At 44.3% G+C, this 13,679-nt stretch overlaps 1 protein-coding gene across 1 annotated transcript in view; it reads right to left on the bottom strand.

Moving 5' to 3' along the window:
• Positions 1–4,144, bottom strand: part of VWA3B (von Willebrand factor A domain containing 3B) — a gene marked incomplete at both ends in the record, with an annotated part of 65,981 nt that extends 61,837 nt beyond the window's left edge. The window contains 2 exons of the mRNA XM_079542792.1: positions 1,931–2,155; positions 4,105–4,144. Coding sequence (XP_079398918.1) covers positions 1,931–2,155; positions 4,105–4,144 — 265 coding nt within the window. The remainder of the gene's footprint in view (positions 1–1,930; positions 2,156–4,104) is intronic.
• Positions 4,145–13,679: the final 9,535 nt, after the last annotated feature.

Genomic DNA, 13,679 nt, shown 5'->3' with positions numbered 1-13,679 from the left:
GGAGCTCCTCCCATAGCAAAGTACATGTGTCCTTCAGCTATTCCCCAGATTGACATGCATAGCATCCATTTATGAGGCACATGCATCCATGTTGATCTCTGGATATTAAGAAATTCAAGAGAAATTCTAGTGACATTGAATTACAATTTTTTTCTGCCTGTGTTTATGTTGGCATCCTGAGGACACCAACAGTCCTGGGTTATCCTGATCAGCCTCACCTGGGGCTTCCACCCACCCACTGGGTGCTCAGGCCTGGGAACTCAGTCTTTGTTTGGCAAGGTGTGCCTGCTTCAAGTCCTGGTGGTGCAGGACTCCTGGCTAGATCTCTCAGCCCTGTACTACAGCCTTGTTTCCAAGCTTGTTTCTGGTTCCATCTCCTGTTCCTGGCAGCACTTGGACTAGCATGACTTTTAGCATAGAAAATAATATGGTCCGTATACCATATACCACATTTCAGTCTTCTTTCGTCTTATCTAAATACATCAACATCAACCAAAAATTCCTACAACATTAGCACTCTGTTGCTGATCATCCTACTAGCTCTAGCTGGACCCTAGAGCTGGTGCATCACCTCGCCCAGTCTGGGAGTGCCACTGGATGCTGTTACCACACCCTGCTTTGCCTGCTGTGCTCACACGTTGCAGGACTGCATGCTGGTCAACCCTGCCTGGGCTGTGGTTGCTTCTGCTTCCTGGCTCACTTTCTCCTCCTAAAGCTGCCCTGCACTTGCCTCTGCCAAGCCAGTTTAGTCAGAAGTGAGGGGGAAAGCACACTGAACTATTTTCAGGCAAAAAATAATCCACATGACTTTAATAAAAGAAAGGTTTAGGCAATTAAACTTCTGTATTATCCACTTACCTCACAACAGGACTTGCAAATATTTGTTCATCAAACAAAATACAAAAACAGGGACAGATAATGCTGTTCTCTTACACAACTAAATGGGTGCAGAAGTGGGTGCAACTAAGGAAAAGGCCACTCTCTGCTCTCTTTCAGTAGCTAGAAATCTTCTGCAGTAGTTCCACTGATAGGAAAACATTGGAGGGGGGGAATATTTAACGTCACAAAGCAGCTATTCTGTACAGCATGCTGCCCTGCTAAGTTAGTACGTTCTGCTCCTAAAATTACACTGTAACAACATTAACCCTGTTCAGCAGCTTCTTCTTCATCTACAGCACACAGGATTCCAGGATCTGCACTGTTGGTTTTTGAATGTCCCATGGTCACAAGCCAGCTGAAATCTTAAATTATGCAACCTAGAACAATTGCAATACATTACAACTCCTACTTCTCAGGCAGTAAGCTCTTCAAAGAAAAGAATATTTTACCATGCCTTGCAAAGCACTATTATGGCAGTGATTAATAATTATTAGCAAACTCTTCCACTCCAGCTGTCAGATAACTGCAAAAGAACATTTTTCTATAGCCTGATTTTGCACAAAAAGCAGCCTGTGTTCTAATCAAATTTAACTGCTTTCTTGAAGCTGGTTTCCTGGAAATAATATTCCCGAGCAAGTTGGCTAGCTTGGATGATTAGTAGATTTCAGATTATGGCACTGCGTATATTACATCTGCCATCTAAAAATGGGCAGTCTCATGGGATATTATTTGCAGGCAAAAGACTAACAGCCTCAGCACTGCATGTTATTTCCCAGCTGTAGCTAAACTATGGAAGACTTGAACTGGAGCCTGAAGTAAAGAAAGCAACTACACAGTTCAGTAAGAAAAGCCCTTTTTGGGTACTGAGTTCTCAGATCAAAAAGGAGACGGAGTTTCACAGTCTTCAAACTGCCAACACCAGAAACAAGGGATACAGCTTCCCTTTCTGCCACTGTTGTAAGATAAGAGACAGCATGAGTATCTCCCCAGGGTGCAAAATGAGCAATACACTACAGAAAAAATTTATTCTGACTGTTGATTTGTCTAATACCTTTCCTGTGCTGGAATCCAATTTGTGACAAAATCTGGGACAAAGTCAATTTGTTTCTCTTGAGCCCATGAAGCTGAAGCCATTCAGAAGATGAAATGAGGGGCTGTACATCCATGTCCCACTGACTGACTGTCAGACTCCTTTCCTTCTCTTCTGATTTCTTTTTGTGGTCCTCATGGGAACTTAAATTCTCCTGGTCTTGTCTGTACTTTGAATCAAAGGCAGCTGTTGTAAAGAGAAATGGAGGGATAACAATGCTTACACTTAAAAAAAAAAAAATTCATTCCAATTCTTTGCTTTCTTTACCATATACCACAGTAGTCTCCACGCATGTAGCTCAGTTATTCTTCTCTTTTGTTATACTGGGCAACAGTCTTAATCTGGAGGGCTGTACTCAGTTCTACACATATACTTACTGCTATGTTTCTTTTACCCCCTCCATATGTTTTCACCTTCAATTTATTAAAGAAAACATCTCTTGTATGCTGAAATCCAAGCCCAAACAAAGCTAAGTCCAGTTTGCCAATTGGCATTTCTTCCAGTTCCTAAGACATCTGTCCTACATCTTAAGAATGAGTGTTTGCAGGAGGCATCTAAAGAGTGTCAGAGAATCACAACTACACATTAGAAGCATTATGCAATAAACAAGGATCCCTTAACAATGGTATGTTCAACATCTATCATAAGCAACAACACTGCTAGCAGCAGATCCTGATTTTATTGAGAAGCTGGAGAAACTCCCACTTCTCACATCATTTATCACAATTGCAAACAATGGCACTGGCAGCATCTGCTCCAGGCTGTGATGGATCATGTGCATGCACAGGATTGCTTGGACATGAAAGTCCATTTTCAGGGAGCATATAAACAGGAAGGGGAATGGCTGTTTGCGAGGGTAGATAGTGATAGGAAAATGGGGAATGGTTTTAAGCTGAGACAGGGGGGGTTTAGGTTAGATATTAGGAGGAAGTTTTTTCACGCAGAGGGTGGTGACACACTGGAACAGGTTGCCCAAGGAGGCTGTGGATGCCCCATCCCTGGAGGCATTCAAGGCCAGGCTGGAGTGGCTCTGGGCAGCCTGGTCTGGTGGTTGGCAACCCTGCACATAGCAAGAGGGTTGAAACTGGATGATCACTGTGGTCCTTTTCAACCCAGGCCACTCCGTGATTCTATGATATTAAGTCCTACAGAACAGTGAATGTATTCACAGCACTGATTTACAGTTGTCTGGGATATCTCCATTTGAAAATTGGAGGAGAGGCAGATCAGAGCCTGGAGTGGCTGGGACAGAAATGGAAGTGATGACATCAGTAACTCGCTTGTTCCTCAGCACAGAGGCTCTAGGAGGACTTTGGTATTTCCTGTTCATTCCCAAAATACTCTGCTCAATTAAATACCCTTGCTGTATCTAAGTTTATTTTCTGTGGACATTTGATGTTTCTGGCCATTTTCCCGAGCAACAACACTGTCTGGAATACCGAAGCCCTCCACTTCCCATTTACCATAAGCCAGAAGAAATGTAAATACACTGTGTGGAACAAATGGCTCCAAAACATAAAGAAGGTACTTCTATCCTTAATGACTAAAAATAACCCTCGGTCTGGTATGGAGTACCATGGAAAACTCACTGCTGAGATCAAATACTATAGCAACTGACCTGGTTACAACAGTTCATTTGACAGATTTGTTTCTCAGTTAATCACACATAGAGGAAATGAAAACGTATTCTCAGAAATCATCCTTCAGTGAGAGCCTTCTGCATGGGACATGCTGGCACCAGCTCCTTCCCCGCCAGGGTGCTGGGCTGGCGTGCCTGCAGAGGCTGCTGGCATGCCTGTAGAGGCTGCTGGCATCTTACCAGCCCTCCTCCTACTCTCAGTACAGAAGCAGTAACGACAGATGTTAACTCTAAAGAGACACAGGTGAAGGTTTGCAGCTGCTCAGGCTTTGTATGTACTCAGGCACTGTTTATAGTCATTTGAGCAGTTGTTCCCAGTTCCCTCCTCAGAAAAAAAGGCCAGCTCAGCACCCTATACATAGCATGGGTGAGATTGGCAGAGCTTCAGAATGCTAGCAACACAGCTAGCAACATGCACACCACAGTTTAGCAAAGAAAACTCTACATCACCCAGGAAAACATGCAGTGTGTGTAAAAGTAGTCCTGAAACACTCACAGTCACTCCAGGCAAGTGTCTTAAACGGGTTGCCAGTCATGGTGGATCTCTCAACTGATAGCTCCTCTTTGCTTTCTTCTTAAGAACCTGAGGAATTTTTGTTAAAAAAGATATAATAATCTAAAATAATGTCCTTAGCAGATCAATATGATCTGGAACCAGCTGCACATAAGCCCAGGCAATAATAAACTGCAGATGATTAAAGTAAAGATTTTCCTCAAGGAAAATATTATGAATTAGAAAGAAAAGCTACCTCTCATGTAAGAAAGGCAGATTTGACATGGACACGCCCGTACTCTGAAATGGGAATGTGGGTGTTGGTAATATGGTTTCTCTTCCTTCCCTTTAAATTATCATTAAAAAAGAGCCAATGCAGAATTTTCCATGCAGATATGCTACAAAAATGAGTGTGGTGTTTTGGCCTAACGACAGCCAGTTGTATTATAATGCAAAGCAATAATAGAATATACCTTACTTTTTTCTAAAATCCCATTGATGAGTAATCCTGGCTGTATCTGAGACGCAGTTTTGTGAAGAGATTCATAATTTTGCCTGCAAGACCACAAGATGATTCACAAAGGAAAAGAACTGTGCCTGTATACCTGTATGTGTGTGTGGTATAAAGCCCGACTGTGACTTAAAGACAACATATGAATAGAAAATAAAATGCCAGAGGAGGCAACGTAGCATATATTTACTGAGTGTGCCATTTTCAGATGTAGCATTTTGGTTCTTAGTTTAATAAATAAGATGAAAGGATGAGGGACATTTACGAATCACCAGTAGGCCAGCTGCTAGCTACTGTTACGCAGCAGTTTCCTATGGGAAAGGCCAAGATGGGATAAAATAATATGCGACAGAGGAGCTGAGGCAGACAGTGCCGGCAGCGAGACTCCTGCCGTCCGTAGCGCGGTGCAGAAGCAGTGCTGCTCTGCCCTGATGGTACCTGCTGACACGCACTTCAGGTGGAGAACAAATCCCAGACGCCATCTCGTTTTGCATATGCCCACAGGTGTGGCAACCGATTTTCCTGTGCTTTGAATGCCCAGCGCTGCTGGCCGGCCACTTAACCAACACCTGTGTGTGAAGTGCTGGCGCTGCATGAAAAGGGGCACTGGGAAGGCGATGGAGCTGCCTCAGTGGAAAATAGCAAATCTACCTCAGTTCTGGGAAAAGCATGCGAGTTTAGAAATGACGACAACCAGGAAAACCACCAACTCAGATGCTCAACCAAAACACGCTATTTTCAAAAGGTGAGCACGAGTTCATCCAAGCACTGCTCACACCCATCATGCGCCGCAAGCTTTTCACAGACACGGCCGTGCTTGCCGAGCCCGTGCAGTCACAGAATCACAGACCGTTTGGGGTTGGAAGGGACTTCTAAGCCCACCCGGCCCCAACTCCTGCCGCGGGCAGGGCTGCCCCCCACCAGCTCAGGCTGCCCAAGGTCCCATCCAGCCTGGCAGGGATGAGGCACCATGGATTTCTCTCGCCTCGCGGCGCCCTCCCGGGGCCCGGCCCTCACCTGCCTCCGGCCGTGCCATGGCGGCGGCCACCGCCCGGCTGTTGACGTGGAGACGGGCCGGTTGCTACGGGACGGCCTCCCCGCCCCCGCGGGGCCTGCGTGTCGGTTACCGTGCCGTTCGTTTTCCCGCGGTGAAACTGCGCTGAGGAATGAACAGTCTTGAGTTTGTGGTGTTTGCTTGTTAGCCTTTGTTTATGCATTTATTTCTCTGTGAAGGGTACAGACTTGGGTGTACAGAAGGGCTGCGAGAGGGAAATGCAAATAAATTCATTGCCAACAGATGCCACGATGACCGAGTGCATTCGGTGCTGTAGGAACCAGAATAACGTTTGCCATACGTATGACAGGAGAGTCACAAGTATCTGGATTTAGGAGGTCAGAGCTTTGTGTCCTTGCTAATTCTTAGCTCACAGTAAGCAATTGGCTGTATTTGTATTCAGGTTGGATATTAGGAAGAGCTTCTTAGAAGGAGCGGTGAGGCAGTAGCACAGGCTGCCCAGGGAGGGGATCGAGTCACCATCCCCAGAGGTGTTTAAGAACCGTGTGGATGCGTGCCTTAATTTCAGGTGAGATGGAGTTTTTCTCTTTGGAGTGTCTGATATGATGCAACGTTTTGGTTCTAGGAGAAAAACAATGTTGATAACACAGCAGTGTTGATAGTTGCTGCTGGGCAGTGTTATACGGAGCCAAGGCCATTCTCAGAGAAGGGCTCGGTGAGCTGGGAGGGGACAGAATTAGGATAGCTGACTTGAACTGGCCAAGGAGATATTCCATACCGTATTCATGCAGGAGTTTTTAAGGGAGTTGGAGTTCACCTCTCTCTCTTTTGCTGCTTGGGCATCAGCTGGGGGATGATGAGCAATTGCTTGTACATCACTTGTTATATACATTCATATATATATATATATATACATAGTCAAGACTATTATCCTTTTCCTTCTCCTTCTCCTAGTAAATAATTTTATCTCAACCCACAAATTCTGTGTTTTTTTTTTTGTTGTTGTTGTTTCTTTGTTTGTTTCCCCCCCCCCAGTTCTCTTCCCCATCCCACTGGGAAGTGGGGGAGTAAGTGAATGACTGTGTGGTCTTTAGCCACCTGCAGTGTTAAACAACACTGTGGCACCGAGGGACATGGGTGAGTGGGCAATACTGTTAATAGGTGAATAGTTGGGCTAAATGATCTTAGAGGTCTTTTCCAACCTTAATGATTCTATGATTCTAGAAACAGCTGTGTGTCCTTTGTTTCAGTCAGCAGCACAGCAGATGTAGCATGCTGCTGGAGAAGCCTGACTGAAAATTATTCCAGTGGAATGCAAAAAAAAAAAAAAAAAAAAAAAAAAAAAAAAAAAAAAAAAGCATACCATAAACCCAAACTCAATATTAAAGGGCTCCTGCTCCTGTCAGAAAGCCAAAAACACAGAACAGGTTTGTTTAGGCAGTACTTAGGCTGCAAATGTTTTCATCTGTCAGCATAATTTTCATCCAAGCAAAAAAATAATACAGATCTGCACATGTTCTCCTTTATTTAACTTTATTTATGCAATCATAAAGCAATAAAAGATGGGTTATATTGTAGGATTGACTAATCATTCTTATCTACCTGCCCATGTTCAGGTGGAAATCCTCACCCATGCACACGGCCCAGCCACTCCACGCATGCCCCACTGTTGGCTGCTGCTTTGCAAGACAGCATCGTAAACAGGGATAGGACAGAAAAGTGCCTTATAAGGCCAATGGCTCAGCTACCAGCACCTCATTCTGGCTGGAAGCTGAGTTCCAGCTTCTCCTGCAGTTGGAAGTAAAGGTTTGAGGATGAGCCAGGACTCGACAAATGGTTCTTGATTGCACAACTATTCCCCTGAGGTATAGAAAAGACATTTATTTCTCAGCCAGGAAACAGTTTCCCATTAGGTCATTAAAAATAGTAGGCACTGAGTGTTCTCAGGATCCTCACTGTAGTAGCACAAGCTGCTTTACAGACCTGGATGTTAAGGAGGGTGCTTTGAAAGTTTCTCTTGAAAGTTAAAGTGCAATGGGTTTATAAGCAGGTGCCTCAAAATTAATCAAATAAATATCCTGATTTGTTTCCATTTCTTCCAGCAATGGAAGTTCTTTATCACACACCTAATATGATTTGGTTGGGTAGCTTTTTCTACATTATACAGAATAAGCCTATCTATCTTCATGCCTAAATGTCTGTAAATGTATTAATCATGGATTAAAAGAAAAAGCAATTATATGTGCTGTAATTGCCTATGCAGAGTCTGCCAAAAACCTTCACTCTGGGCTTGGCTGCCCTAAGCACAACATGTTGCAAGAAAACATTCCTTACGACCGGAGCTACAGCACTTCTGAGATGACACCGAGCCTGATACAGCCCGGGGCAAAGGCTGGCAAATGACCTGGAGCTCCCGCAATTTTCCTGATCACCTGCTGTTGTTTTGTAGGCGATGATCTTCCCAGGGCAGACAACGAGATGCTCCCAGCACATCAGGGACAAGTAGCTCCGTGTTGGTGTGGAAGCCCCGCCTAGCCGCTGCTCGCCGCGCGGCTCACGCTGAAGAGAGGAATGAGTTCTCCAGATGCTGCCTCCCAGATGAGGCAAGGTTGTGTAATAGAGGAGGCAGGGATCCAAGTGACTGTGGAGCAGGACCTCACCCCTTGTACCGGGGCTATAAAAAGAGCCATAAAGCTGTGCTGTCATCTGACTTATAGGCTGAATGATGCAGTGATACAGACAGTGGAAGCCATGCTGTTATGTCATTCACGAGTGACCACATCGTGAAGCAAAGTACTGAGATTGCATTGGCAAGCATAACGTTGTCCTGGAATTGCATTGGCAAGCATAACGTTGACGACTTGAGAATATTTCACCTATCAATAAAAGCATTTCATCATTGTATTTTCCCATGGCTGAAAATCGCCACTGTCAGCATTTCCTCTGTATTCCTGCTTACAGCATGAAACTGTTTGCTTAGTTTTTACAACGACTTTTTTTTTTCAACCAAAATCTAAAGATGATCCGTTCTCTATTTTCCAGCTTCACTGTGTTCTTCATTAAAAATCTTCATCATTTTCCCTTCTTCTTTTAGAAAATTAGAACAACATTTCACACAAATTCGCAGATGTTCCTTATGCATGCAGAGCATTGCATGTGCTGCACCCAGTGTAAGTGCTATTGTATGAATAAAGAGACAGAGCATCCCGTGCTGGGATAGTCAGGTTGCTCATAGCACTACCAGGAATGATGCTTCACCAGGAAGCTCAGGGCTATCCCACATCCTGCCCTGCAGTGTCACACTTCCTGTTGACTCCCTCTCGAGGAGGCAGGAATCAGTTGCAAGGAATAAAGAAGACAACAAAAGTTGAGTTCATGCTGTCCTTACTGTACACATCTTACAGTGACTGGCTACAAAAAGTGCATACACCAAACATTCAGTATATCAGCATAGGCAGAATGTAAGAATTAGCAAGCCAAAGACATGCTATGTTTTAAATACTGCTTTAAGGTGTATATTGTTCTTACCCTTCAAGCACCTCCTTAAGAAAATGTGGCAAAGGATATGGTTGAGAAGTGGCATGAAATTAAAGATATGGACTGTCTAGTGAGAGAGCAGGCATAGGAAATGGCAGAAGGGAATAAACTAAAACTTCAGGGGACAAAGGTAAAAGCAGAAGAGGGGCTCAGGGGCAGGTGGCTGATGTGCAATGTTGGGGAGAAGGAAGAATTCAAGCAGCAGAAGTGGTATCTTTGTTAAGGACAGTGCACAACAGATCAATGAGAAATAAAAAGCAAGCAAGCAAGCAAACAAACAACAACAATTAAAGATAGCAGTACTCCATGACCTTTGCATTTAAATGCTGCACATCTGGATTTGCCACTCTCTGGTACCTACAGAATGTTTGTGTCTTCTGGAACAGAGGATGAAAGATACGAACACTGCTGACTCCTCATTGCTGCAGGGTGATCTTGCCTTAGTTGTATCAGCTGCATTTCTTGCCAAGAGGCTGCTTGCACAAGCACAGAAGCATGCTGGCAGGCACGGTGCCCATCCTGGAGAGGCTGTACTGGAAGGAGGATCATGGGTGTGAGCTGCATGGAAGTGCCTTCCTCAACAGACAAAGAAGAGGCTGCAGAGACCATGAGGGAGTGGGTCAGTTTGCATCCAAGGGGAAATTTTCAATGGAGGAGTTGAAATAAAAGCAAAGAAGACATTTGTTAATATTTACCTTGGGTCCAAATGCTCCTTTTACACCATTTCATACATTTTACAGTGCGGAACATAGACATTAAAAGTTCACCACGTAGCAGGCAGATAGAAAATGAACTGTTTCCTCCAGTAAGGGAAGGTTTGGCTCTTCCAAAGCCCTTGGGAGAAAAAGCAGTAGTCATGCAGTGGTTAATAGTAACTGATTCAGTGCAGGACACTCATAAAGAACTGTGCTAATGTGGTGAATGGCACCAAAAAATCTGAGATCTGTACGGGCAGTAACAGGTGTGAAAGCTTTGGGAGCAGTGGTGTGCAAGAAAGCCTCGGGGTATCTCAGAATCCCTGGGATTCCAGCCAACTTGAAGGCAGTTTTTTGATAGGATCTTGAGGTTGAATCCAACTCAAAGGACATCTATTTATAATAAAAACAGCCAGGTTGTTTTATTTATAAATACCCCAAGCCACACAACATTCGCAGCAATCTAGCTGTGTCTTGACCCTGCCATTCATGCTCAGATCACACCATCAATGCACACGCAAGGAATTTATTTTTTTAAGTGCTTGCCTGTATGTTACATATATTTCTGTCACGTTGCCTGCCTTTTGTAATGTGCATTCCCTAAAAATCCCTGTTACCATGACTAAGCCTGTGAGAGAGGGGAGAGCTGAGAATGCCAGAAAACAAACAAACAAAAAAAGAAATGAAAAAAAGGAGAAAGAAAAAAGGACCACTAAATATTAAAAACAAAGACTCTGTTTCAAAGTTGCCCATCTTGCAGAGCAGATAGCAGAGAACTTCACTGCAACAGTGAAGCAGGCATGTTAACACTTCTAATCAAGCCTAGACTTGAGGTATTCAACTATTAGACCACTGCCAAAGGTACAGCCCAGGTGGTGTAAGGAGGCACCAGCCCCCAAAGCCACTGCAGGTGGGGGCAAGCAGGAGGCAGCTGTGGATGAAAGCAAGCACAGTTCTGCAAGGTGGGTAGCATCGAGGAATAGCAAATTCAGCACTACACACCTATACATGAAACACCATCAAGCTGCTTCCAGGTAAGACAAGTTGGGAATTTTAGCAAGATCATAGAATCATGGAATCATTTGTGTTGGAAGGGATTCCTAAAGGTTGTCTAGATCAACTCCCTGCAAAAAACAGAGACACCTACAGTTACATCAAGTTGCTTAGAAGGTCACCTTTTGGACAGCAGTAAAAGCAGCTTTATCCAGTTTAAATAAAGTAAATCAGCATTCATCTGGTCCTCAACCAGTAAACAGACAGTAAACATATCAGCTTGAAAAAAAATATTTAAGCTAAATTACTTGCTTTCATCCTGGGTATAATGTCATGGAATTATCAAAAAGTCTAACTGGAAGTGAGGCTCAGAGGAGGCAATGCTGCTGCTCGCCCCTCAGGATGTGTTCAGCTTCAGGTGACTCTGTCATCGATGAAACAGGATTAGTCACAGCTCCTCACCTGATCCCATGCAAAGTCAGCCAGGAGAGTGAGGCAGCCACTTCTCCAGACCTGTAGGCGCTCTGCCTACCCAGACAGTGTGCACTCCTAACAGGCAGCAAACGTTGGCAGTTTCTCAAATTTGAAATGGTTGTGCATGAATGTCTGGCAAGTCTAGCTATCAACGTTTATTCTGAGTTGTTTTCTGACCAGGCCTGTGTTTTGTGCAATAGATTAATTTCTCTACATTAATTCGTGACTGGAGTTATTTGGCCAAAATACATGTATCATAGATGATAACTCTACACAGAAGGATGTATGTTGGACATTTATTTCACATATTCAGAAATATCTAGTTTACATATGTCTGGTACATATGGGGCTGCGTCAAGAGAGGGGAAGGTTGGATATCAGGAGAAGGTTCTTCACCAGAGTGTGGCCAGGCACTGGCACAGGCTCACCAGGGATGTGGAACTGAGCCTGCCAGAGTTCAAGAAGCATCTGGACAGTGCTCTCACACATATCGTCTGGTTTTTGGGTGGTGCTGTGTGGAGCCAGGAGTTGGAGTCAGTGATCCTTATGGGTCCCTTTCAAATCATGATATTCTATGATTCTACAATAATTACATTTGCAAAATGTAAGACTATATATAAGGATTGGCTTTCTCTTCACTGGCAGACATACAGTCCCTTCACATCATATGGGTCACATCAGATTCTACAGGTGACATTAAAGCTATTAATGTTATATTTTAGAACATACTGACTTGTAACAATATAACACAGATTTGGTGTTGGTAAAATCCAGAACCATTTTGATAAAACAAGAAAATAAATGTGTTAAGAGTTTGAGACGCTTTTTTCACCTCTTTTCGTATTTATCTGTGCTACATTTTTGATGGACGTGTTGCTTAGCATATTTTTAGGCAGGACCTTGTGTCTAAATAAAATCAGTTCTCTTCTCCTAAAGCATTTTTTAAAATGTTGCTACCACTGAGCTCATTCAGAAGAGGTCAGAGGCTTCAGTGTATTGTAATTATTTTTCCAGTCTGAGCACAATTAGGATAACCTTCAATTACTCTTCACAACATATTATACTACCTACTCTAGCATGTATTAAAGTTTTGAAATAATTCAAAGATAACAGCTTCCATGAAGTACGTGCTGACATGCTGATCTCAAGCTGCTTCCGCTGGCAGGACATACGTGTCTCTCAGCTGGGATGCTGCTGGGGGTGATGGATAACATGAACTGTGGCCCTCCTTGGATTGTCACATGGGGTTTGACCCGTCATGACGAAGACACACATCACTCTGCAATGATCACCAATGGGACATGAGGGTTCTCAGCGCACACAGATGAGGAAGAGGAAGGAGCAGAGGGATGATGCTGGAAGGCTGTTTTACACCCCCTACAAGGGCTACAAGGGCTGACAGGAGGCGCTGGCACCAACTTGCCCTATTTTGGAAATGGGGTGCAGGAGTGTAATTAAGCCGATCAGTGGAGTTACGGCCCCTCCCATTTTTCCCATTGTTTCCAGCTGCAGACCTTCTATCGTAATTATGTCACATTAGTCTTAATTTTCTGTAATACTCCACAGTCGGTGTGTGTCTTCATAACTCAGGGCCCATTTTACAGATGAGTCACATAATAGTCGAAGTTATTAACTCGTTACACGGCTGCCTACAATCCCAAATTTTACAGTGTTCCGACATTGCTCACAGATGTAAAATCAGGAGCCACTCATATTACTCACTGCTCAAGCAAAATAATGGGAAGAGCTGGCGTGACTCTTGTTTTACAGGGCCCCAGGCCACAGTGTTGTGTGCTGGCCAGTCAGCCGGGCCTCTTGTTCTACAGGGGTGGCTGGGAGCACCCTGCAGGCCTGCGCCTGAGCTGGGCCATGCCTGCCTCATGAGCAGCCCCACAGAAGAACCCTATGGAGCACTCTGAGGCACACCTGAGTCAGGACACCAGCTCGTGCCCCTCAGGCGCTAATTAAAGTCCACACATGGGAATAGACTTCCAATTAACGTGGTAGGCCTGGAACGCGCTGTGGGATGTGGAGAGGACCAGAGGCTGCTGCAGAAAAAAGAAGTAATTGGAGTGTTTAAGTGACGAGGCCCTCGTGATTAGTGCGTGTTGTCCCATGAATTATCACCCAATCAACTGGCTCCAAGTTCTGAAGATGCTCGTGGGAAGGTTTTTCCAAGGCTTCCAAGAACTGGGCTTCTCAGTAGTCTGAACATCTGAGGAAATCAGGCTTTTGTCAGCTCCCTTGCTCCTGGGCTTCCCATGTCATAGCATGGGAAAGAGCCAGAGCTCTGGGCAGCTTAAAGGCCTTAAGGAAAAATTTGCAAGGAACAAAACAGATACGTCATCCAGAA

This window comes from Tetrao urogallus (genome assembly GCF_951394365.1).
Source record: "Tetrao urogallus genome assembly, chromosome: 1".
Lineage (NCBI taxonomy): Eukaryota > Metazoa > Chordata > Aves > Galliformes > Phasianidae > Tetrao > Tetrao urogallus.
This window is presented reverse-complemented; position numbering and strand designations above follow the sequence as displayed.